At 40.0% G+C, this 24,618-nt stretch overlaps 2 protein-coding genes across 2 annotated transcripts; one reads left to right on the top strand and one right to left on the bottom strand.

Moving 5' to 3' along the window:
* Nucleotides 1-8,861: 8,861 nt before the first annotated feature.
* On the top strand, nt 8,862-20,800 carry LOC103421696 (vacuolar protein-sorting-associated protein 11 homolog). The gene is made up of 5 exons (XM_008359737.4): nt 8,862-9,382; nt 9,592-9,771; nt 9,860-10,189; nt 10,270-12,042; nt 20,145-20,800. The coding sequence occupies exons 1-5, from the start codon at nt 9,161-9,163 to the stop codon at nt 20,499-20,501; spliced, it is 2,862 nt and encodes a 953-aa protein (XP_008357959.3). The 5' UTR covers nt 8,862-9,160; the 3' UTR covers nt 20,502-20,800.
* A 768-nt stretch (nt 20,801-21,568) lies between these two features.
* On the bottom strand, nt 21,569-23,511 carry LOC103422904 (uncharacterized). The gene is made up of 4 exons (XM_008360966.4): nt 23,225-23,511; nt 22,576-22,813; nt 22,171-22,472; nt 21,569-22,039 (listed from the first exon to the last, which is right to left on the bottom strand). Exons 2-4 carry the CDS (start codon nt 22,805-22,807, stop codon nt 21,749-21,751), a joined length of 825 nt encoding a protein of 274 aa, XP_008359188.3. The 5' UTR covers nt 22,808-22,813; nt 23,225-23,511; the 3' UTR covers nt 21,569-21,748.
* Nucleotides 23,512-24,618: the final 1,107 nt, after the last annotated feature.

The following is a 24,618-nucleotide window of genomic DNA, read 5'->3' as shown; positions in this document are numbered from 1 at the left end:
TTCATACAACTTCCTTTCACTTCGCATTTACAATCCTTTAGTAATTTGGTTTTTTGAGTTTTGTGGTATTGTTTCTTAAGGGTTCCACCATGCTTCTCTCGCAACTCTGATGTTAGTCGTAGTTTTTCAAGTTCTTCTGCAAGTTTGGTTGGTAGTAATTCCGCTGAACTATTGGTATCAAATTTGGCTTCTAGTAAAGCTGATGTCGTGTATTTATGGAATAAGGCATAGTCTTTTGTTACAGTCATTCCTCCTCCATGACGGAAGATAAACTGGGTTCCGATAATAAAGTGGGTTGGTAGTCCTATGCTTCTAAGATCTCTAAGCCAAACGTTGTGTATTGGCAATCCATACGGTTCACTCCATCCACAATTTCCTGTGAAGAATCTTACAGTGGAAGGTTTAAGTAAGTATTCATATGTAAAAAAGTTCCCATCGATTCCTTGACTTTGTACTGGATATTTTGCCCTTTTCCTGTATTTTTCTGGTACTAGAGACATATCAAATACACAACTGGTAGCTCCAGTATCTACTAATCCCATCACACTTATTTCCCATTGTCCATCGACCAAAATTTTTTATTTAACTTGAGGTGCTGATAGCGTATTTGGGTTGTTACAACTTAATGGTGACTCTAATGAACTCATATTCAATGATACTCCTTTATTCTGTCTAGCTTGAATCTCCTTTTGGAATTCTAATAAACGAGCTTCGTATTCTTTATCTTTTAATCCCGACGGTTTCTATTCCCGCAAATTCTTGTAAGTCTCTTTCCATTCTTTTAAGGTTTGGATTACTGTCTGGGTTAATGTCCATTTTTTATCCATATCATGCAACCTCTGTTCCAGTATTGTATCGTACGTCCTTTCAGTTTTTGGGCCTTCTTCTCGTAATGTGATTTCGAATAAAGTTTCTATACATACTATGCAGCATGCATGCTTCTGTCCCACATTTAAAACATTTTGCTCTTTCTTTCAGTTGTACTGATATCATGCATGCTTTGCACACATTATTAATGTCTCCTGGTCCTATTTTCCATTCATGTCTACAAGGATATTTTAAAAGTCTAGTGTCTAATGGTATATCTGTATCTGGTCTTATGAGTACTTTCATTTGTTGAATATCCATATGGTCGGTATTCATTAGAGCAGTGTCTGGTGTCATTTCCGATATTAATCTTGAGTCTGCTTCATCGTTACTGTCATCGGGTTCATATTCTGGATCAATCTTACTCAAATCAACGAATTCTTCTGATACTATCGAGTATATAGAGGGATCATCCTCTAAATCTTCAGCAGTTTTAATATCCATTAAGTCAATTTTAGTTTGACTAAAAATATCACATCTATATCCTGAAGCGGCTCTATTGTCACATCCGCTACTTAGATGTCCTTCTTTTCCACACTTGAAACATCTGATTGGTCTTTTGAAGTCTCTTTTCTCGTTCCACTTTTTCACAATAAACGCTGGACTTCTGTGAGGTGAAGTGCTATCAGCGGTCTAGATTTAATCTCGCCGTTGGTGTTTGGGGTGCGAAAATCTAATCTCTATATGCATGCTCGCCACGTGCCATGTGGCAGCTAGTTACAGTTTGTTTTTCTCCAGGCGTTGGTGTTTGTGGATAAATAGTGAAATCGTAACCGCAGGACTGAGTGCACTTTAGTGCCTCGTTTATTTGACCTCCTTAGCTAGGACTGGACTGGCTAAGACTAATAACCCATGTTTGGTGCAAGCCGTGATTGAGTTTAGTGGGATAAAGGCGGACTCGTGCCGACTAAATCCTTCGTTAGCTGGGCTTAGCGAGAGCCCCCGAAAAGGAGGGGATTGCTAGTCCCGTTTCCCCGCTTCCCCTCACTTTGCCTCACCCCACGCTTGAGAACTTGCCCTCCCACTGTCTTTCTCCCCACCTCCCTATCATCTGTCCATAAGATCTCCAAGTCAGAGACCCAGAAAACCCAAAAAAGCCAAAAACCCAGAAACCGAAAGCAGATTCATATAAAATATACCAAATTAAAGCTGGTAGTGACAAGATTACGATTCTACCTGAATCGAGGCCAAAAGGTGGTCGAATGTGGCTGGAAAATGGTCTGAAAGTCTCGGCCTATTTGGGCTTCTTCGAATCCATGACAGATTCGAGCATGCAAAGCTAAGATCTTGGTCTAGGGATGGTGAGGAATTTTTTGGCGGTGCTAACTTCATCCAATTCAACTAGGGTTGGCCTGAAAACACGTCGGGAAACCTGCAACTCGTCGGGAAAAATGGAGCCATGAGGTTTTTGTTCGAACAGCGCATAGCTAGAGAGGGAGGGAGGATAGAGAAATAGAGACTGGAATCGATAAGGAGCTTGACCGGGAATGAGAGAGAGACAGGAATCGAGAGGTCTGGGAGGAAAAAAAGAGGGAGAAGGTGGGACGAAGAACTGAGAGACCGGGAATGAGAGAGAGACAGGAATCGAGAGGTCTAGGAGGAAAAAAAGAGGGAGAGTGTGGGATGGAAATGGTAGGAAAAGATGGAGAAAAAGATAAGATCATAATAAAATATTAATAATTTATAGATTAAATAATATAATATTAGAATTTGTTATTATTTAGCTTCTTAGTCCAACATTGCACCAAATGCTTCACTAAGTTAATCCAGCTTAGTCTAGTCTAAACCAATCCAGTTTAGTCCTTGAAACTAGTCTAATCCAAGATAGTCCGGCACAACAAACGCACCCTAAATTACTAACTTGATGTGGGACATGCGTCATCATGTGCAGAAATCCTATGTGGCGATACATGGGTCCCTCCCTATTTAAAGACCCAGTTCACTTCTCCGTGATTAGTGGTTGAGTTTTTTCCCTTTTTTATTTTCTTTTCGAAGAAACTTTTTTTACAAAAAGTAATGAATTTGTAACTGTACCTTGTAATATTAAAATCAGCACAAAAGCCAATTTGTATTACTCCAATAATCCAATTTATTACGGCAATGATACAACATCAAGTGGGAAAACTTTTTTTTTTCTTATACGTAGATTAACCAATGGTTTCGTCATGATAGTCTATTATTTTGAGAGTCGATAACCTCTCATGATCACTATGGTATAAATCATAAGTGTCAAAAATTGAATCCAAAACATGCAGCGTATAATAGAAATCTGAAATAGTATCGTGTGAAAAACGAGATGTTGGACTGCATATCAATATGTTTTTTAATTTGAGATTAAAATTAACTAAGAAAAATTAGTTGGGTAGTAAAACAAGAGCAAGGGTAAAATAGTAACGTGTGAAAAACGAGATGTTGGACTGCATATCAATATGTTTTGATATATGTTTTTTAATTTGAGATTAAAATTAACTAAGAAAAATTAGTTGGGTAGTAAAACAAGAGCAGGGGTAAAATAGTAACAAAAAGTTTTGTTGATCGGGTGCGACCTATTCAAAAGGAGGATACACAAAATATTGTTGTTTGAGTGAAAAACAAAACTAAAAAAAGTGATCCTGTGAATCTAATCTAGATTCAGAAATGGAGAAATTCATGGGAGGTTTTTTTTTCCGTTTGAATGGGAACTTTCTGTTAATTAAGTTGCCTAATGAGTTTTTAGTAATTTCAAATATTGTTCTTTTATTTTAAAATACTAATTACAATTGTAGAACATTTATAACTACTAAGGGCGAGTGATATAATGAATGTTGACATATGCAGGCGAGGGCAAGGGCGACGGTGAGGACAAGGACAAGGAAAGTGAGTATAGAGTGTTAATTATTGTATAGAGTGAATAGTAAGAGCAATCCAAAGGCAATTACTACTAAGATAGTTGTGCTAATAGATGAGTGTTAACCACTCTATACAAGTGTGCATGAGCTGATAGATGAGTGTTAACCACTCTATACAAGTGTGCATGAGCTGGTTCTGATCGTTGGTGCTTTGTCAACTTTTTATAGTTATTATAGACATGTATGAGAAATTATTATGAACTCATAAGTTCATAGTGTGATATCTTAAACATGAAGAGGTTTTGTAAAAACACAATAAACTTACGGGAACTTTAACGAAAAGCACCTGGTACTGTTCACTTTAACGAAAAACCACATTTTTACACTAAAAAGTCAATCCTGGTACTATTCACTTTACCCTTTATTTTGTCCTTATCATTAAAACTCAAAGTTTTCAAGCCATTTTCATTAGTTTTTCTTAAACTTTATGGGGTTTGGTTTAACTAATTGTATAAAAAGTTAACACTACTATAGTAGTGTCGAGGTCAGTCACATATGCACACAAGTTGGTTTAATAGTTGGAATTAACTAACTAGTATTATGGTCTATTGATAATTATCTTCACTTGTAAGTAAAAGGTCTCAAGTTCGATTCACATGAATAACGGTGCATATTGTATTTATGTTGAATTTGATATCAAGTTGTGCGGCCTAACCCAACCCCCATCTTTTTAGAGCAAGTCCACCCGTTTTAGGAGTGCAAGGGCAAGGGCAGTAAAATTCCTCTGAACAGTAATTGTGTTTGGGCAAGTCCACCCGTTTGAGAAGAGGAAGGGCAAGGGCAAGGGTGGCTACTATTTACAAATATATGTATATATATATATATATTTTTTGTTATGCCTTGTAAGTGTATACTTACTACTTAGCAAGTTTTTTTCTTTGAAAATAAAACTCCCAATTTAACATTGATAATTTAATTTTAAATACAAAGCATAGCATTACAAACAAGCATAATTAATTAAAAAAATGAAAGGCGAATGAAGGAAATGGTTGATCTTTGTAAGTTTGTTAAGTGTGTTGTTAAAAAAAAATGAAATTTTTTGGTATTTTGTTGGATTGTTTTACCTTTGGATTAATCTTGATTGTCGATTTCTATTTTTTTATTTTTTTTAATTCAAATGCGTCAGATTGTGTCACGTGACACAAATCTATAATTTCCAAAAAAAAAAAAAATATCGTTCGAAATCAAACGATCAAGATGTGAAAACTGTTGGAAATCCAACAGCGGAGAAAGGCAGCTATAAAGAACCATTGGGCTCTGTAGTGAAACACTTGGTGGGCCCTATGTCTGCTCTTTGATGTGATGATGACATCGCTTCTTGCCAACAGGCCCAAGGCCTTGCATGCGTTGGCTAGGCAACTCAATAAGCTTGGTGGAGCCCAGCAATAGGCCTTCATTTTTTTGGGCCGTTGGACGTGGGTTTTGGAGGTTGGAGGCAATGCAACCCAATTCTCTATACTTTTAGGTCACCACTGGAGCTGCTCTTAGAGTATAATATCCCCCTTCCTTTTTGTAATAGAATATCATTAAAATTAGGAATAAGATACATAAGTGAGTGGGTTAATCATAACATTCTTCTGGTATTAAGTTGATGATGTGTTTTACACCAACTTTTAAGTTTGAGACTTGAAAATATGCACAGAAAACCCCTTCACATAGGATATATTTGGTGAAGCTTATAGCCAACATATTTGACTTATGAATAATACTGATTAGGACTGGCTAATATGTTAATTTATCAAAGAGAATATGATAAGTACATGGTACCCTTAATATGATTGAGGTATGTGATATCGACACCCTAGTCGGTATCAGCCAACATAATTAAATTGAACGAAGCCGATGCCCTTCTGGCTTTATTTGGCACTTGCTTGTTCTAATCCATTAATCCCATTAAAATAATTAAAATAATTAAAATAATCAGGATAATCATGCCTATCATGATTATTTAAACTGCACAGCATACTTATTAGTCTTAATGTCACAATTACATAAATAATTATACCAACATGACAACACCATCATCAACTTACATAATACTTAAATAGTTTCAGGGAGATATAATTTTGTTTTCTTTTGATCATCAGAAAGTGAAGATTTGAGCGTCATAGACTTACGTGTACTCAATCACTCAACCTATAAACTTAAAGTACTGTTTTAAAACCGGAAAACAAGTCTACCATTTAACTTTTTGCCTGCTCTTGTAGAAATGTTTGGGATACCATAATAATTAAAGAAAAAGAAGATGAAAGGACTAAAAAATTATGGTTTCTTCACATGCGTTCAACTAATCATCTCTAGCTTTTTTTAACTTGTGTTATTTTCCAGGCAACATGTGGTGCAGGACTACAGAAATACACAACACAGAGGCAAAAGGGATGTGAAAGCTTTATATGCAGAAAGCAGAAAAAGTTTGGCCCACTTTTGATAAGAGATCACAACAACAACTATATCATATCTATCTGTATATCTTCCACTCAACTTGATCAACCTTTGTTATTTACTGCATTACATATGTAAATATACATATATATATATATGGATGGCGGCTGACTTTGATGTTTTTTGGCCTTGTTAGCTATTTGCATGGCTCATGTTTTGTAGCATCAAGTAATTGAGTGGCAGTCTAGGGCAACCTTATCAGGATGGTACTGGCTGAAACTGAAACATGACTGGTTTCAGGGTTTTAATCTGAGCTAGCCGCAAGGACCCGACAGATCGATAAATTCCAATTGTAGTGCATATTGCAATCTGATCTGGATGTGGTAAAATCCACTTGTAATGCATGTTGCAATCTGACCTGGATGTGTTTTTTGTGATTTTGTTGTAAGATATAGAATGGTATATGGTTGCGCTGGTACTCGTAATTGTAAAGCGTGAAGTTGTTGGAGAATAAGATCTTATATCAGTCATATGACAAAGCAATATACAATTAATATATGAGAGTTTTCACCTTTAATATCATCAAGACCTTTTATGATAAAACCCAATACCTACTAATAGGTGGTTAAGTTTGGACAATATCAGTGATATTGGTGATGGACCATGCTGAGCCTAAAAAGTTTATCATGTATTAAAGCAGGCTATTCTTTCGACACTTCCTAGTCTGATTTATTGGGCTCGAATTTGCCTCCTTAAGTTGGCTTTATAAAAGTTGCGCTAGCTCCAGCTTAACTGCTTAAGATATTAAATGACTAGGCCTTCAAAAAGTTGCATTGACTCTAGTCCCTAAATGATGACTAAGCTCTCAAAAAGTTGTGTCAGCTTCGATATAATGACTTGACCAGTTCTAGATGTGCGAATTGGTTTCCCTTGTGACCTCGTGTGAGACCGCTCATGAGGAGGCCGACGTGTTGAAGAATAGGATTCAACATTAGTTACGACAAAATAATATACGACTAATATATGAGAGTTTTCACTCTTAATATTATCAAGACATTTAGTGATAAAACTCAACACCTAGTAATAGGTGGTTAAGTTCAAACAATATCGATGATATTTGTAATGGACCGTGATTGTGTGGTAATTTTTTACACGATACGAGATTAGTGTAAACCCTAGACCATATATAACTTGTTTAATTGTGGTGGTGGAGGCATGCATTTGTGATAACGAGGGCGTGTAAAGAGGCTCCTATAATGAACTTCACAAGTCATTTCATCAAACATCTTGCTTGTCACTTTAAAGAAAATTTCAAACACTAAGGTTAACTAGCTCCAATAAAAGCATTATAACTACCATTGTTAGGTTGTCAAGATTCTTAGCACGGCACAAACCAACACGAGAACACGAGATGAGACGTAACAAGTTTAAGTTGGGGATTAGAAACTAAGAGTAAATTGTAGTAATGGTCCCTCGACTTTAATCAAATTGGAGCAATGATTCCTCAACTAAAAATTCATTACTATGATCTCTCAATTCATCAAAACATGTAGCTATAGTCATTTCATCAATGTCATCAGAATTGGTCTTTCAACTCATCGAAAACGTGTAGCTATGATCATTTTCGTTAACTCTGTCATAATTATATCAAAATGAGTTATGTTGGAATAACCATTGCTACAATCAAGTTCAAGTTGAAGGATCATTGCTCCAATTAGGTTAAAGTTGATGAACCATTTCTTCAGTTGAAGTAAAGTTTAGGGACCATTGATACAATTTTTCTTATTTGATTTTTCATATTTGCCCCTTGATTTAGCTTTACGTGCATGACACGTGACCAATTTTGACGAAAGTTCTAACAGAGTAGACAAAGAGGACCATAATTGCACGTTTTAATGAGTTGAGGGACATATGGTAATGAATTTTTAGTTGAAAGATTATTACCCTAATTAGATTAAAATTAAGTGATTAAAATTCCTAATATGGAAGGTTTAGCAACAATTTGGTAGAGTGTTTTATCAATGTCCCTTAAAACCAAAACGCGTCCACCCTGTGTCGGGCTTCTTCATCTATTGCAAAGCAACGACTCCAGGTGGTAGGACAGTCACTATAGGCTCACGTCATGTGCATGTGATGCTGGGTCAAAAGATCCATTTATTTCCCATGCAGGACATCATTTATTTTCTTAAGTTTCTTTTCGGCAATTATCGTACATTTATTTCTTTTTATGGTGTAAATTATATATTATTTTTTTTTATAAAAAAAAATTTGTTATCGTCACTTTAAAATTATTACTAAGCACTTTAAAAAAAAAAATTAATGTCAAGCACTCATTCTTCATAAAAATTAAGAGAAAAAGAGGATGTAAAATGACTTATTTAGAATGTTAATAATAATTTTACTTTGAAAATTAGAATTTCATATATAAGTTCGAAGTTTTGCTTGGTACAAAGAAGGTGAACTGGAAATTAGAAAGTTCTTCAATATTATTTGGTCTAGTGATACCTAATTTCTATTTAGTCGAAATAGATACTAAATCAAAATTTCATATCAAACAATTATTAGTAAAAAAAACAACAAGGTTTATAATATCTTGTCGTGAGAAAATCGATATGCGAAAATCACTTTACACTGGGTTTTAGTAGTTTCAGTACGGGCCTTACTTCTCACCCATGTCTGAAGGAAATTGGGCTTCTACAAGAATGTGCCCAAATTAAGAAAACTGAATAATTTTACACATACGGCGTCGTTTACGCTTTCTTGCTCATCCGAAATACCGTTATTCTTCTGGGACGGCCGTACAACCCGACCCGATTACCTGAGAAAAGGAGGAAGACGAATTTCAGGGTAAGAGAGAGAGAGAGAGAGAGAGAGAGAGAGAAGAGAGAGAAAGGTATAATCTTTCTGAGTTTTTGGCGCCAAGTATTCGGCTTTTGGCCGCCGATCTCAGCTCGAGAAATCAGTGCCGTCCGATCCGGCGAGCTCGTTAAATTTGCTGAAAAAACCGAAAAGAGCTTCTCGAAATGTACCAGTGGAGGAAATTCGAGTTCTTCGAGGAGAAATTGGCGGGAAAGTGCGCGATTCCCGAGGAGGTGGAAGGGAAGATCGAGTGTTGCTCGAGCGGCAGAGGGAAGGTGGTGATCGGCTGCGACGACGGCACCGTCAGCTTCCTGGACCGCGGCCTCAACTTCAGCTACGGATTCCAAGCTCACTCCTCCTCCGCGCTCTTCCTTCAGCAGCTCAAGGTCAGCCTCCTCTCGCAACATTTTGTCTGGATTTGGTCATTTTCTGTTTGTTTCTCGGGAAAATGTGACAAACGGAAAAACAGGAAAAGAGAAAATTGGAATTTTGTTGAACTTTTGATGTTTAATATTAGGATTAGTTTTTAATTTGTTTAGAGAGTGATTAGGAGGTGAAAAGTGTGTTAATTTTGCTCTTGTTGTTGTGAAATCAGCAACGCAACTATTTGGTGACAATTGGAGAAGATGAACAAATTACTCCGCAGCAATCGGCAATGTGCCTCAAGGTTTTCGACCTGGATAGAATGCAGTCCGAGGGCACGAGCTCAAGCACAACGAGCCCTGATTGCATTGGAATCTTGCGGATATTCACCAACCAATTTCCTGAAGCAAAGGTAGTATTTCTGCCCATTGGAATTTGTGAACCCCCGAATTTGATAGAGACAATAGGGTTTTGAATCGAGTCATTGTTTATTACTGCAGATTACATCATTTTTAGTACTAGAGGAGGCACCTCCGATACTGCTTATAGCTATTGGCTTGGATAATGGTTCGATTTACTGCATTAAAGGGGATATTGCTCGAGAACGAATCACCCGGTTTAAGCTTCAGGTGGAAATCCATTCTGACAAGAGCCAGTCCTCAATTACGGGACTGGGGTTCAGAGTGGACGGTCAAGCTCTTCAGTTGTTTGCTGTAACTCCTTCCTCTGTGAGCTTGTTCATCTTGCAGAATCAACCCTCAAACACAAGGCGGCAGACCCTAGATCAGATTGGAAGTAATATGAACAGTGTTGCAATGAGTGATCGCTTGGTACGCAATTCTACTTCCTTTTTCCGTTGGTGTATGTTTTTGTACGCCTTAGCATTTTATTTATTTACTTATTGTGACAGGAGTTGATAATTGGTCGACCTGAGGCCGTGTATTTTTATGAAGTTGATGGGCGTGGACCATGTTGGGCTTTTGAAGGAGAAAAGAAATTTTTAGGGTGGTTTCGTGGATACCTTCTTTGTGTTATTGCAGATCAAAGAAATAACAGCAACACTTTCAACATTTATGACTTGAAGAACCGTTTAATCGCTCACAGCCTAGCGGTCAAAGAGGTTTCTCACATGCTTTGTGAATGGGGCAACATAATACTTATCATGGCTGACAAATCAGCTTTGTGCATTGGGGAGAAGGATATGGAGAGCAAGTTAGATATGCTCTTTAAGAAGAATCTTTATACTGTTGCCATCAACCTTGTTCAAAGTCAGCAAGCGGATGCTGCCGCAACTGCAGAAGTGCTGAGAAAGTATGGGGATCATCTATATAGCAAGCAAGATTATGATGAGGCAATGGCACAGTATATCCATACCATTGGTCACCTCGAGCCTTCTTATGTGATACAGAAGTTTCTAGATGCACAACGAATCTACAACCTTACAAATTACTTGGAAAAATTGCATGAGAAGGGGCTTGCTTCCAAAGATCATACCACTCTTCTACTGAATTGCTATACAAAATTGAAAGATGTTGACAAACTAAATGTGTTCATTAAAAGTGAGGATGGTGTTGGGGAACATAAATTTGATGTGGAGACTGCAATAAGAGTCTGCCGTGCCACCAACTACCATGAGCATGCAATGTATGTTGCTAAAAAGGCTGGGAAGCACGAATGGTACTTAAAGATCTTACTTGAAGATCTTGGCCGATATGAGGAAGCTTTGCAATATATTTCAAGCCTTGAACCAAGCCAAGCTGGAGTGACAGTGAAAGAGTATGGTAAGATTCTTATAGAGCACAAGCCTGTGGAAACAATTGAGATACTCATGAGGCTGTGCACTGAGGATGGTGAATCATCCAAGAGAGGAGCCGCTAATGGTTCATACCTGACAATGTTGCCATCTCCGGTTGATTTTCTCAACATCTTCACCCATCATCTTCCCTGGCTTATGGATTTTCTTGAAAAATATACCGACAAGGTCAAGGACTCTCCTGCACAAGTAGAAATCCATAACACGCTCTTGGAGTTGTACTTGTCCACTGACTTGAGCTTCCCATCAATATCACAAGCTAGCAATGGTGAAGATCTTAATCTCAGGGCTAGATCAGGTGCAGCTGCAACATCAAGAAGCCAGTCCAATGGGAAATTGATTGCTGATACCAAAGATTCAAACAAGGAAAAGGACCGTTTTGAAAAGCAACAGAAAGGGCTACGACTTCTTAAGAGTGCATGGCCATCTGACCTGGAATTTCCGCTTTATGATGTTGACCTTGCCGTAATTCTTTGTGAAATGAATGCATTTAAGGAAGGCCTGTTGTATCTCTATGAAAAATTGAAACTGTATAAAGAGGTGATTGCTTGCTACATGCAAGCTCATGACCATGAGGGTTTGATTGATTGCTGCAAACGACTAGGGGATTCAGGGAAGGGTGGGGACCCCACTCTTTGGGCAGATCTGCTAAAATATTTTGGTGAACTTGGAGAAGATTGCTCCAAAGAAGTGAAGGAAGTTTTGACATATATAGAAAGGGATGACATATTGCCTCCTATTATTGTTCTTCAAACTTTGTCCAGAAATCCATGTCTCACACTCTCTGTCATTAAGGATTACATTGCCAGAAAGCTTGAACAAGAATCAAAGCTGATCGAAGAGGACCGTCGAGCAATTGAAAAGTATCAGGTTAGTCCTTACTGCAGCTGTCATTGTGAATTTATTTATTGTACCTCTTTTGTTCATTTCGCTTGCTTCCAGTAAAAGTTGGTTAACATTTTATGTTTCTTATTTACGTGTTCCTTGGAAACTTTTGTAATGGCACGAATGACGAGTGTAATCTTGTCAAAGCAGTGTATCAGATAATGTTGCATGGGATTCTAGTTAGGTCTGAAACTGCACAGAACAACAACAACAACAACAACAACAACAAAGCCTTTTCCCACTAAGTGGGGTCGGCTATATGAATCCTAGAACGCCATTGCGCTCGGTTTTGTGTCATGTCCTCCGTTAGATCCAAGTACTCTAAGTCTTTTCTTAGAGTCTCTTCCAAAGTTTTCCTAGGTCTTCCTCTACCCCTTCGGCCCTGAACCTCTGTCCCGTAGTCACATCTTCGAACCGGAGCGTCAGTCGGCCTTCTTTGCACATGTCCAAATCACCAGAGCCGATTTTCTCTCATCTTTCCTACAATTTCGGCTACTCCTACTGTACCTCGGATATCCTCATTCCCAATCTTATCCTTTCTCGTGTGCCCACACATCCCACGAAGCATCCTCATCTCCGCTACACCCATTTTGTGTACGTGTTGATGCTTCACCACCCAACATTCTCTGCCATACAACATCGCTGGCCTTATTGCCGTCCTATAAAATTTTCCCTTGAGCTTCAGTGGCCTACGACGGTCACACAACACGCCGGATGCACTCTTTCCATCCAGCTCGTATTCTATGGTTGAGATCTCCATCTAATTCTCCGTTCTCTTGCAAGATAGATCATAGGTAACGAAAACGGTCGCTTTTTGTGATCTTCGCTAGATTGCTCCGGTCATTAGTGTGGATAAGTATATAAATGGATAGAGATAGGAAAGCAAACACAAGATGTACGTGGTTCACCCAGATTGGCTACGTCCACGGAATAGAAGAGTTCTCATTAATTGTGAAGGGTTTACACAAGTACATAGGTTCAAGCTCTCCTTTAGTGAGTACGAGTGAATGATTTAGTACAAATGACATTAGGAAATATTGTGGGAGAATGATCTCGTAATCACGAAACTTCTAAGTATCAGAGTGTGGTGTCGTCTTGACTTGCCTTATCTGTCTCATAGGTAGATGTGGCATCTTCTCTGGAAGTACTCTTCCTCCATCCAGGGGTGGTATCTTTAACTGGTGGAGATGCACAAGGTAATGTATCAATTTCACTTGAAGCTTACTTGTAGTTTTAGGCTTGGTCAAGCGCGATACAAACCATGTAGTAGGAGTCCCCCAAGTCGCCGAGCTAGGGGGTCTGCTGAAAGAGGTGACAGACAAGGTAAGCAATCAGAGCTCCGACTGATTGTTCACCTTCTCCCCATCTTGCAGCAGCATGAAGGATAAAGAGAAGAAAAATGAGAAGAGATGATATGGGATACTTTTGCTTTTGAAGAAGTAACTTTCCACAGGCTTATTCTTGAACTGAGCTGGAGGGTTTTCTGGTTTCCTCCAGAGTATAAGGCCGACTGAAGAATTTGAGGGTCAAAACAAGTCCATCAAATCTAGAGTACGTTCCACCCTGCTGATATGGGATACTTTTGCTTTTGACAGAGTAATTGATGTATCGGCACGTGTGCTGTTACGCTTGTCTCCACATGCTTCCTTGTATCCTTCGCACTTGCCCTATCTGTTCCTCAAGCAGATGCGGAATCTTCCCTGGAAACATAAGATGTTGAAGATGAGTACTCGAGAGCAATGCCAGGTAAGTAATCAGGTAAGGGGTTCCAGGCAGTCAGTTCCTGGCTGGAAGCTTGATTCCAAGTGCTGACTGATTGCTCTCTTTCTCCTTGTCTTGCAGGTAAAAACAAGGTCAAAAGAAAAAACAGGGAAAAAGCATGATATGGGATACTCTTGCTTTTAACCCTGATGATATGAGATATTCTTGCTCTAGTATAGCTTGTTTGCAGAGGTATTATCGGGGGGAAAGAAAGCTGAATATTTCGAAAGGCTTTGTTGGGAGTGCCCTCTCAGATATGATGAAGGGTTGAGCATTTTTGCAGGTCTGCCTGTCCGTTGGGGATGGAGGTCGACATATATAGGAGTCTCCCTAACAACAAGTAGTAATGCTATTCCTTTACCCTGCTTGGTCATAGCACGGTAGTGGGAGCTGCCAGTTTCACATGTTTTAACTCTGTCAGAGCACTTTGAAAAAGTGGTCTGTGGTATCTGGCTCTCGAGATTCGGAGAACGATGCCTCTTCGATTTTTGAGAAAGCAATCATGTTGGGGGTCTGACTCTCGAGATTCGGAGAGCAGTGTCTCTTCGATTTTTGAGGAAGTAATCATGTTGGGAGTCTGGCTCTCGAGATTCGGAGGGCGGTGCCTCTTCGATTTTGGAGCAAGCAATCTTGTTGGGAGTGTTGTCTCGAATGTGAGTAAAGGTTGGACATGTTTGCTAGTCTACCTTGCCACGAAGCACAAAGGTTGACACATAGGGACTTTCCAATTATCCAGCAATGGTACTGTTCCTTTACCCTCTCTTCGATTTTGAGAAAGTAGTCATGTTGGGAGTCTGGCTCTCGAGATTCGGAGGACGGTGCCTCTTCGATTTTGGAGCAAGCAATCTTGTTGGGACTGTTTTCTCGAATGTGAGTAAAGGTTGGGCATGTTTGCTAGTCTACCTTGCCACGAAGCACAGAGGTTGACACACAGGGACTTTCCAATTATCCAGCAGTGGTACTGTTCCTTTACCATTGTGGGTAATAATATGGTAGCTAGACCTTCAAAATTTATGTGTCTAAACTTTGTTAGTGCTGTTTCTTTGCTATTCTTTTACATTTCTTGGTCAGAGCGATGTAGTGGGAGCTGCAAGCTTCACGTGCTCAACTTTGGCAGAGAACTTTGGCAAAGTGATCTGTGGTACCCATGAGTTATTGTTGCGTGTGGGAAGTGGGTGATTGAACAGTAAGATTCATGTGCTTTCTACTTCACCAGAAGTCTTCGACAGAATGCCCATAATTTCTGCAAAGCTGAGTGTGCGTGTGACAGGTGCTGACAAGGCTAGAAAAGTAGGTGCCTCTTTGATTTCTGAGATCGGCCCTCGTGGTCTCTGAGCAGCCCAGCTTTTGAGAAAGCGAGCGCCTCTTCGATTGATTCGGAGAACGGTGCCTCACCGATTTTTGAGAAAGCAATCATGCTGGGGGTCTGGCTCTCGAGATTCGGGGAGCAGTGTCTCTTCGATTTTTGAGAAAGTAATCATGTTGGGAGAGTGGCTCTCGAGATTCGGAGGGCGGTGCCTCTTCGATTTTGGAGCAAGCAATCTTGTTGGGGGTGTTTTCTCGAATGTGAGTAAAGGTTGGGCATGTTTGCTAGTCTACCTTGCCACGAAGCACAGAGGTTGACACACAGGGACTTTCCAATTATCCAGCAATGGTACTGTTCCTTTACCCTCTCTTCGATTTTTAAGAAAGTAGTCATGTTGGGAGTCTGGCTCTTTAGATTCGGAGGACGGTGCCTCTTCGATTTTGGAGCAAGCAATCTTATTGGGAGTGTTTTCTCGAATGTGAGTAAAGGTTGGGCATGTTTGCTAGTCTACCTTGCCACGAAGCACAGAGGTTGACATACATGGACTTTCCAATTATCCAGCAGTGGTACTGTTCCTTTACCCTTGTGGGTAATAATATGGTAGCTAGACCTTCAAAATTTATGGGTCTAAACTTTGTTAGTGCTGTTTCTTTGCTATTCTTTTACCCTTCTTGGTCAGAGCGATGTAGTGGGAGCTGCAAGCTTCACGTGCTCAACTTTGGCAGAGAACTTTGGCAAAGTTATCTGTGGTACCCATGAGCTATTGTTGCGTGTGGGAAGTGGGTGATTGAACAGTAAGATTCATGTGTTTTCTACTTCCCCAGAAGTCTTTGACAGAATGCCCATAATTTCCGCAAAGCTGAGTGTGCGTGTGACAGGTGCTGACAAGGCTGGAAAAGTAGGTGCCTCTTCGATTTCTGAGATCGGCCCTCGTGGTCTCTAGGGAGCCCAGCTTTTGAGAAAGCGAGCGCCTCTTCGATTTCTGAGATCGGCCTTCGTGGTCTTTGAGCAGCCCAACTTTTGAGAAAGCAAACGGCTCTTCGATTTCTAAGATCAACCCTCGTGATCTCTAAGCAGCCCAGCTTTTGAGAAAGCAAACGCCTCTTCGATTTCTGAGCAGGCGCCTCTTTGATTTCTGAAGCTCCGTCGAGTGCAGATTTTTATAGGGGCTGGCATTAAGTTCCAAAGCACACTTGAATCTCCACCAGTAGAAGCTTCATTCTTGCACTTCTAAGATCTTGATTTGTCCGACCTCTTCTCTCTTCAACACCTTTGAAAATGTCTGGCCCCTCCGACCGTCGTTTTGACTTGAACCTTGTTGAAGAGGCAGCCCCGCCTTCTCCAGACAACATATGGCGCCCATCCTTCGTCTCCCCAACTGGTCCTCTTACCGTTGGGGATTCCGTGATGAAGAATGATATGACCGCTGCGGTGGTGGCCAGGAACCTTCTCACTCCCAAAGATAACAGACTACTTTCCAAACGGTCTGATGAGTTAGCTGTTAAGGATTCGCTGGCTCTCAGTGTTCAGTGTGCAGGTTCTGTGTCTAATATGGCACAACGCCTATTTGCTCGAACCCGCCAAGTTGAATCATTGGCGGCTGAAGTGATGAGTCTCAAACAGGAGATTAGAGGGCTCAAGCATGAGAATAAACAGTTGCACCGGCTCGCACATGACTATGCTACAAACATGAAAAGGAAGCTTGACCAGATGAAGGAAACTGATGGTCAGGTTTTACTTGATCATCAGAGATTTGTGGGTTTGTTCCAAAGGCATTTATTGCCTTCGTCTTCTGGGGCTGTACCGCGTAATGAAGCTCCAAATGATCAACCTCTGATGCCTCCTCCTTCTAGGGTTCTGTCCAGTACTGAGGCTCCAAATGATCCCCCTCCGGTGCCTTCTCTTTCTGGGGCTCTACCGACTGCTGAGACTTCTCCTAAGCAACCTTTGTGAAGGCTCCCTCTTGTGTGTTTATTTTGACTCATGTATATGTACATATTTGTAGCTTATCGGGGATATCAATAAATAAGCTTTCCTTCATTTCAACGTATTGTGTTAAATACACCAAAGCCTTCTTCGCTAAGTTCTTTGAATTTTCTTTTGTTGAAGCTTGTATGTTGAAGCTTTCTGAGTGGAGCATGTAGGTTGGGGTAGTGTTCCCTTAATTTCCCGAGTGAGGAAAACTTCTTGGTTGGAGACTTGGAAAATCCAAGTCACTGAGTGGGATCGGCTATATGAATCTTAGAACGCCATTGTGCTCGATCCTGTGTCATGTCCTTCGTTAGATCCAAGTACTCTAAGTCTTTTCTTAGAGTCTCTTCCAAAGTTTTCCTAGGTCTTCCTCTACCCCTTCGGCCCTGAACCTCTGTCCCATAGTCGCATCTTCTAATCGGAGCGTCAGTAGGCCTTCTTTGCACATGTCCAAACCACCGTAACCGATTTTCTCTCATCTTTCCTTCAATTTCGGCTACTCCTACTTTACCCCGGATATCCTCATTCCTAATCTTATCCTTTCTCGTGTGCCCACACATCCAACGAAGCATCCTCATCTCCGCTACACCCATTTTGTGTACGTGTTGATGTTTCACCGCCCAACATTCTGTGCCATACAGCATTGCCGGCCTTATTGCCGTCCTATAAAATTTTCCCTTGAGCTTCAGTGGCATACGGCGGTCACACAACACGCCGGATGCACTCTTCCACTTCATCCATCCAGCTTGTATTCTATGGTTGAGATCTCCATCTAATTCTCCGTTCTTTTGCAAGATAGATCCTAGGTAACGAAAACGGTCGCTCTTTGGTATTTCTTGATCTCCGATCCTCATCCCTAACTCGTTTTGGCCTCCATTTGCACTGAACTTGCACTCCATATATTCTGTCTTTGATCGGCTGAGGCGAAGACCTTTAGATTCCAACACTTCTCTCCAAAGGTTAAGCTTTGCATTTACCCCTTCCTGAGTTTCATCTATCAACACTATATCGTCTGCGAAAAGCATACACCAAGGAATATCATCTTGAATATGTCCTGTTAACTCATCCATTACCAACGCAAAAAGGTAAGGACTTAAGGATGAGCCTTGATGTAATCCTACAGTTATGGGAAAGCTTTCGGTTTGTCCTTCATGAGTTCTTACGGCGGTCTTTGCTCCTTCATACATATCCTTTATAGCTTGGATATATGCTACTCGTACTCCTTTCTTCTCTAAAATCCTCCAAAGAATGTCTCTTGGGACCCTATCATACGCTTTTTCCAAATCTATAAAGACCATGTGTAAATCCTTTTTCCCATCTCTATATCTTTCCATCAATCTTCGTAAGAGATAGATTGCCTCCATGGTTGAGCGCCCTGGCATGAACCCGAATTGGTTGTCCGAAACTCGTGTCTCTTGCCTCAATCTATGCTCAATGACTCTCTCCCAGAGCTTCATTGTATGACTCATTAGCTTAATACCCCTATAGTTCATGCAATTTTGTACGTCGCCCTTATTCTTGTAGATAGGCACCAAAGTGCTCGTTCGCCACTCATTTGGCATCTTCTTCGTTTTCAAAATCCTATTGAAAAGGTCAGTGAGCCATGTTATACCTGTCTCTCCCAAAACTTTCCACACTTCGATTGGTATATCGTCTGGGCCTATTGCTTTTCTATGCTTCATCTTCTTCAAAGCTACAACCACTTCTTCCTTCCGGATTCGACGATAAAAGGAGTAGTTTCTACACTCTTCTGAGTTACTCAACTCCCCTAAAGAAGCACTCCTTTCATGTCCTTCATTGAAAAGATTATGAAAATAACCTCTCCATCTGTCTTTAACCGCGTTCTCTGTAGCAAGAACCTTTCCATCCTCATCCTTGATGCACCTCACTTGGTTTAGGTCCCTTGTCTTCTTTTCCCTTGCTCTAGCTAGTTTATAGATATCCAACTCTCCTTCTTTGGTATCTAGTCGTTTATACATATCGTCGTAAGCCGCTAACTTAGCTTCTCTGACAGCTTTCTTCGCCTCTTGCTTCGCTTTTCTATACCTTTCACCATTTTCATCGGTCCTCTCCTTGTATAAGGCTTTACAACATTCCTTCTTAGCCTTCACCTTTGTTTGTACCTCCTCATTCCACCACCAAGATTCCTTTTGGTGTGGGGCAAAGCCCTTGGACTCTCCTAATACCTCTTTTGCTACTTTTCGGATACAACTAGCCATGGAATCCCACATTTGGCTAGCTTCCCCCTCTCTATCCCACACACATTGGGTGATTACCTTCTCTTTGAAAATGGCTTGTTTTTCTTCTTTTAGATTCCACCATCTAGTTCTTGGGCACTTCCAAGTCTTGTTCTTTTGTCTTACTCTTTTGATATGTACATCCATCACCAACAAGCGATGTTGATTAGCCACGCTCTCTCCTGGTATAACTTTGCAATCCTTACAAGTTATACGATCCCCTTTCCTCATTAGAAGAAAATCTATTTGTGTTTTTGACGACCCACTCTTGTAGGTGATCACATGTTCTTCTCTCTTCTTAAAGAAGGTGTTGGCTAAGAAGAGTGAAACTGCACAGAAAAAAGGGAAAAATGCTCTAGTAATTTAAATAGCTATGACATGTGCATCACAAATCTAGGGATAGTAGGACTTGATCTTTCAACGTTCTTGTAACCAATGTTCTTTGTAGGAAATTGGCATAGTATTTAGCGAGTAAAAAACTAATCTGAGGAAATTTAAAATAGAAAATAAGGTTTAAACAACGGAAATTACCAAACATGTTTGGTATGAAAATAGTTCTTTACATGTTAACCCAGAAAGTGAAGCTGAGTCTTTGTCACGAAAGATACATTCAGATACATGATGGTGCTCTTCATGATTTCTGATAAGAATATTACTTTGTGTGTGGGTTAATAAATAAAACCTGAATCTTTGTCAATAAATAAAATCTGCCGAACAAAATTATACTTCATGCCCTTTTAGGTTTCAATCCAAACAATGTGTGGTTGTGTGCGTGTGAGAGAGGTTATCTAATGAATCCTTTCATTGTTCAGGAAACCACATCTGCAATGAGAAACGAAATTCAGGATCTTAGGACAAATGCCAGAATCTTTCAGCTCAGCAAGTGCACTGCATGCACTTTCACCCTCGATCTCCCAGCTGTGCATTTTATGTGTATCCACTCGTTCCATCAGCGTTGCCTCGGGGATAATGAGAAGGAGTGTCCTGTATGTGCTCCTGAATACAAATCTGTTCTCGAAACAAAAAGAAGTCTAGAGCAGAACTCCAAAGATCAGGATCGGTTCTTCCAGCAAGTTAAAAGTTCAAAGGATGGTTTTTCTGTGATCGCCGAGTATTTTGGGAAGGGGGTGATCAGCAAAACCACTAATGGACCCACAGGTGCTTCTTGATCGGCAGCAGTTCTTCAAGCTGTGACTTATGAGGGCTGGGAACTATAGAAACATGGGATGGAGCTGAGCAATTTTGGTTTTTCTTCAATCGGCATTTTTCGACTGGGATTGCTGCTGCTGTTTTGTTTCCTAAAATTTTCTAGTTAGTGATATTTTTTGCAGATCAAAATGGTGTATCCTGAAACAATTTTGTGGATCTGCATTAACTCCAAAAAGAAACCGAAATTTGTGAGTAGATGGCATTGTTCTTTGATATTTTATTTCTAAGTCGGGAGTAAATGGCATTGTGATTATGGAAAGGCTAGTGACCCTTGTTCTCCTCGATCTGTTTGGAGCAAAGACGAGTCCCCGAATTGCTATCTTTGTAGAATGACCATATTAGGTTCCGTTTGACGATCATTTCATTTTTAACCTTTAGTTTTCATTTTTGGGTTCTGATAACCATTTTGTTTTTAACCCTATACATGCATGCTCAGAGAATTGAGATTCTCAAATCTAAAGATGGCAAGTACAAAATTAACAGTGCACATATTCACCTCCCGATCGGTCACCTTGTTATAGGCTAAAGGCTCGGGCGCCATATACTCAGGGCGTACTTATAGTCGAATGTGTTAATGAAATGGTTCTAACCCAGTATTGCTGCAAACCCCAGATCACCAAATTTCTCCTACAAATGACATGCGTAATGGTTCAGGTCTAGAGTCTTATTAGATGATCATGAATTGGGAATTCGGATTTGCATTCCTATGAATCTTCTTCACAGCCCAAAACGTCGTCTTGTTGGATCAGCCTCCTCCACAAACAGCTGAGCATCCCGATCAGGTGTGTTTGAATTCTCAACCGGCACCTTCAAAGGTCACTCTGATGAGGAACATACCAGTAACAGCTTGAAACAACTGTGTGGTGTGTGCCCTGCCCTCCATATGGGGACTCCCAACCATAACACAATTCACCCTAATGATCCGATTCCGAATTCTCCAATGCGCTCAATGTTAGAACTAATTAACAAAACTGAACATCGGATAAAGAAAGATCCGGGTGAAGAATTTCAAATGGCAGGACGAAGGTTCACCGAGAAAATGAACATCTGAACATAACAAAACTACAGAACCACGGTTTCAAATTCATAGTTTTCTTGTCTCGCTGCACAAACACAATCATGCATGCAGAACACAAAAGGCACAACTCGACCAAACAGCTAAACAAAATTGAAAAACATGTCTGATAACTACAAAAATTTTGCTGACTTAGGAGGTGGAAGCTTCCCCAGCAGCCCCCGTGGTGCGTGCAAGAACGGAAACCGTTTCTAGTCCAAATAATCCAAGTTGAGGAGCGGGACTTGGAGCCCGGCTGTCTGGGTTGACTGAGATGTGGTCGATAAGCGGAGCAATGGATTCCTTGGCTCCAATGTCGGCATCGGGAGGCAGAATAATCTGATGACCTCCACCAGTAAGCAGCGCAGGGGCCACGATACCCTTCTTGATCTTCTCCAAATTGCCGTCATGGCATGTAATGGCAACGATGGAGTAGAGTTGGAGCTATAAGACAGAGAAGAGAAGCAATATCAATAAAACAATTAAGAACTATAAACTAACATTAATAATAATTATTATCTGTTCAAACATAATAATTATAACTGAAATTGAAATTAATTAAGTGTTCAATATACCAGATCATTGAACGATCTTGATTGTATCAGCCTTGGATCGATTCCAAGGGCCTTAGAGTTCAGAAGCTTATATTCAACCATCTCATAACCACCCTCCTCTTGTATATTCTTAAAAAAGATAAAGGTTCTTGCAGTCCCGATACGAACCTCTTCACCATTGTGAAGATGGTTAATACTCTTCTCACTAGAAAACCGCCAAAAGCTCCCCCGAACAGTGAACCTCAGGGAAGAATCAGCCTCTTCATCCACGAATGGAACAAAAAAGAACGCTTTGTTCTTTTCCGATCCAAAAGAGAAGTTTTCTGATTAAATAACAGTTAAAATACAATAAATGTATATACACACATACAATATTTCAAATTATAAAGAAGCTAACTGTATACGACAAAAAATAGAACAAATTACCCGGCGGTATAAAAGTGGGATCCGGAAAATTCTTCTTCCCGGAGACAAGGTGTTTGATCATCTCTACCGTTGGAAGTGGCTTTCCGATGAGCTTGTTGAACAAATAGTAAATCAGGAGAGAGTCAGGCTTGGGTTCAAATTCTAAACCCCACATTTCGAGATCAGCAGCAGTGTAGAACTCCTGGACACTCAAGGCCTTCTCGAGCATGTTGAAATCTGATGATACTGCCATTAAAACCTATAAAACATCCCTCGTATTTAAACCCTTGGTCGATTTCGTTGAACATTATAAAGAACCCCATATTTACCCAAATTCAACACGGTTGGAAGTATAAAAACTAATTCAAACTTGACCCGCACAAATTCATCAGAATTCAACCATATTTACCCAAAATAACTGCAGTCTGAAAAACCCAATCTGAAAAAAAGAAAAGAAAAAAGAGCACTGAGCTCTTCTTAACCGAGGAAAAAGCAAATGAAAGAGTATTCCTCTCACTTCTTAGATTTGAATTTTGTGCATGACGAATTCTATAACAAATTAGGTTTTTGCATTATATTGCTTGGTGTAACTCCCATCTACTTTTAGTGTAAAATATATCGTCGTTGGTTTAAAATGACAATAATTAAAGATGGGGAAGGATGGAGATACCTCCTTTTCTTTTCCTTTGTCGATTTACACGATTCAGGATTTGTTCTTCCAGCAAGTTAAAAGTTCAAAGGATGGGGTTTCTGTGATCGCCGAGTATTTCGGGAAGGGAGTGATCCGCAAAACCACCAATGGACCACATGTGCTTCTTGATCAGCAGCAGTTCTTCCATCTGTGACTTATGAGGGCTTGGAACTATAGAAAAATGGGATGGAACTGAGCAACTTTGGATGAGGCATATTTTCGACTGGGCAGGGGTTGCCGCTGTTGATTTGTTTCCCAAAGTTCGAAGTAAGTCATGTATATATTTTGCAGATCAAAATGACATATCCAGCAGAATCAATTTTATGGATTTGCATTAACTTGAAAAATTGGATCTAACGGAAGACATGACACAAAACCGAGCGCAATGTCGTTCTAAGATTCATACAGCCGACCCCACTTAGTGGGAAAAGGTTTTGTTGTTGTTGTTGTTGCATTAACTTGAAAAATAAACAGAAATTTCTTATTTCTAAATGGACACTGTGTTTGGATAAGGAAAATAAACTTGAAATTTGAATAAAAGTCAGAATTTATGAATTGATATGCATCAATTTCCTTGTTTGGTTTCATAAGCATAAAAATTTAGAATTTCTGCGTAGAAAAAAACTAGGAATTTGAGACATCCAATCCCTAAGTTTAAACTTCATGTAAATTGACACACCCCGTCCCGAAGGACTGCATGCTGGCCGTCACGTGAGAGTGACGTAACCATTTACACAGTTTGGAAGCTTTAAAAATACAATTACTAAGATGAAACACCCGAGGGTGAGTCCTACTTTTGTGAATTCTATCAGAACACCGTTGGATTCCTCGTGGCCACCAAAGCTCTGCTATATAGAACCTGGAGGGGTGCAAAACAAAATTGAGTGGGTCAGTAAAACAAAGTTTTTCGAAAACCTTTCAGTTAATAACATTTCTAACCCCTCATTGTAAAACCTGTATACTTTCCCAAAAAAAAAAATAGTATATAATATGCATATAAATCTTCAAATATCTCAATTCACAAATCTTTATCAAACCAGAAAGTATGTCATGCTATAAGCATCAACAACAGAATAAAGATGCATCAATATAACAGGTGAAATGATGAATTAACCGAAGACCCTGCAGTTGGTCCTGTACGGTTAATTCCATAGCTCAACATCCAATCCAACCGGAGTCACCTCGGTGACCTGTACGGCACTACATTGCAGATAAGTCGGAACTACCTGAAGTAGTCTGTACGACATGAATGGTGTAATAATACGCTCTAGTGCTTCTCTCATCAATCATCTGTGTACACAATCTAAGGTCACCTATCAGTCGGAACTCTCTCATGGTCTGTACGACATGCACCTACTTGGATCCAAGGTGAG

Source organism: Malus domestica, chromosome 09 (assembly GCF_042453785.1).
Source record: "Malus domestica chromosome 09, GDT2T_hap1".
NCBI classification, from domain to species: Eukaryota; Viridiplantae; Streptophyta; class Magnoliopsida; order Rosales; family Rosaceae; genus Malus; species Malus domestica.
The sequence above is the reverse complement of the archived record's forward strand: the minus strand, read 5'-3'. Positions and strand labels throughout refer to the sequence as shown.

Excerpts from the sequence above, each read along its gene's own strand:
- LOC103421696 (XM_008359737.4), top strand. The coding sequence starts at position 9,161 with ATGTACCAGTGGAGGAAATTCGAGTTCTTCGAGGAGAAATTGGCGGGA. Across the intron at positions 10,190-10,269 it reads TTGCAATGAGTGATCGCTTG|GAGTTGATAATTGGTCGACC; the intron begins GTACGCAATTCT and ends TTATTGTGACAG. Across the intron at positions 12,043-20,144 it reads GAGCAATTGAAAAGTATCAG|GAAACCACATCTGCAATGAG; the intron begins GTTAGTCCTTAC and ends TTCATTGTTCAG.
- LOC103422904 (XM_008360966.4), bottom strand. The coding sequence starts at position 22,807 with ATGGCAGTATCATCAGATTTCAACATGCTCGAGAAGGCCTTGAGTGTC. Across the intron at positions 22,473-22,575 it reads TCCCACTTTTATACCGCCGG|AAAACTTCTCTTTTGGATCG; the intron begins GTAATTTGTTCT and ends TTATTTAATCAG. Across the intron at positions 22,040-22,170 it reads CAAGATCGTTCAATGATCTG|CTCCAACTCTACTCCATCGT; the intron begins GTATATTGAACA and ends TCTGTCTTATAG.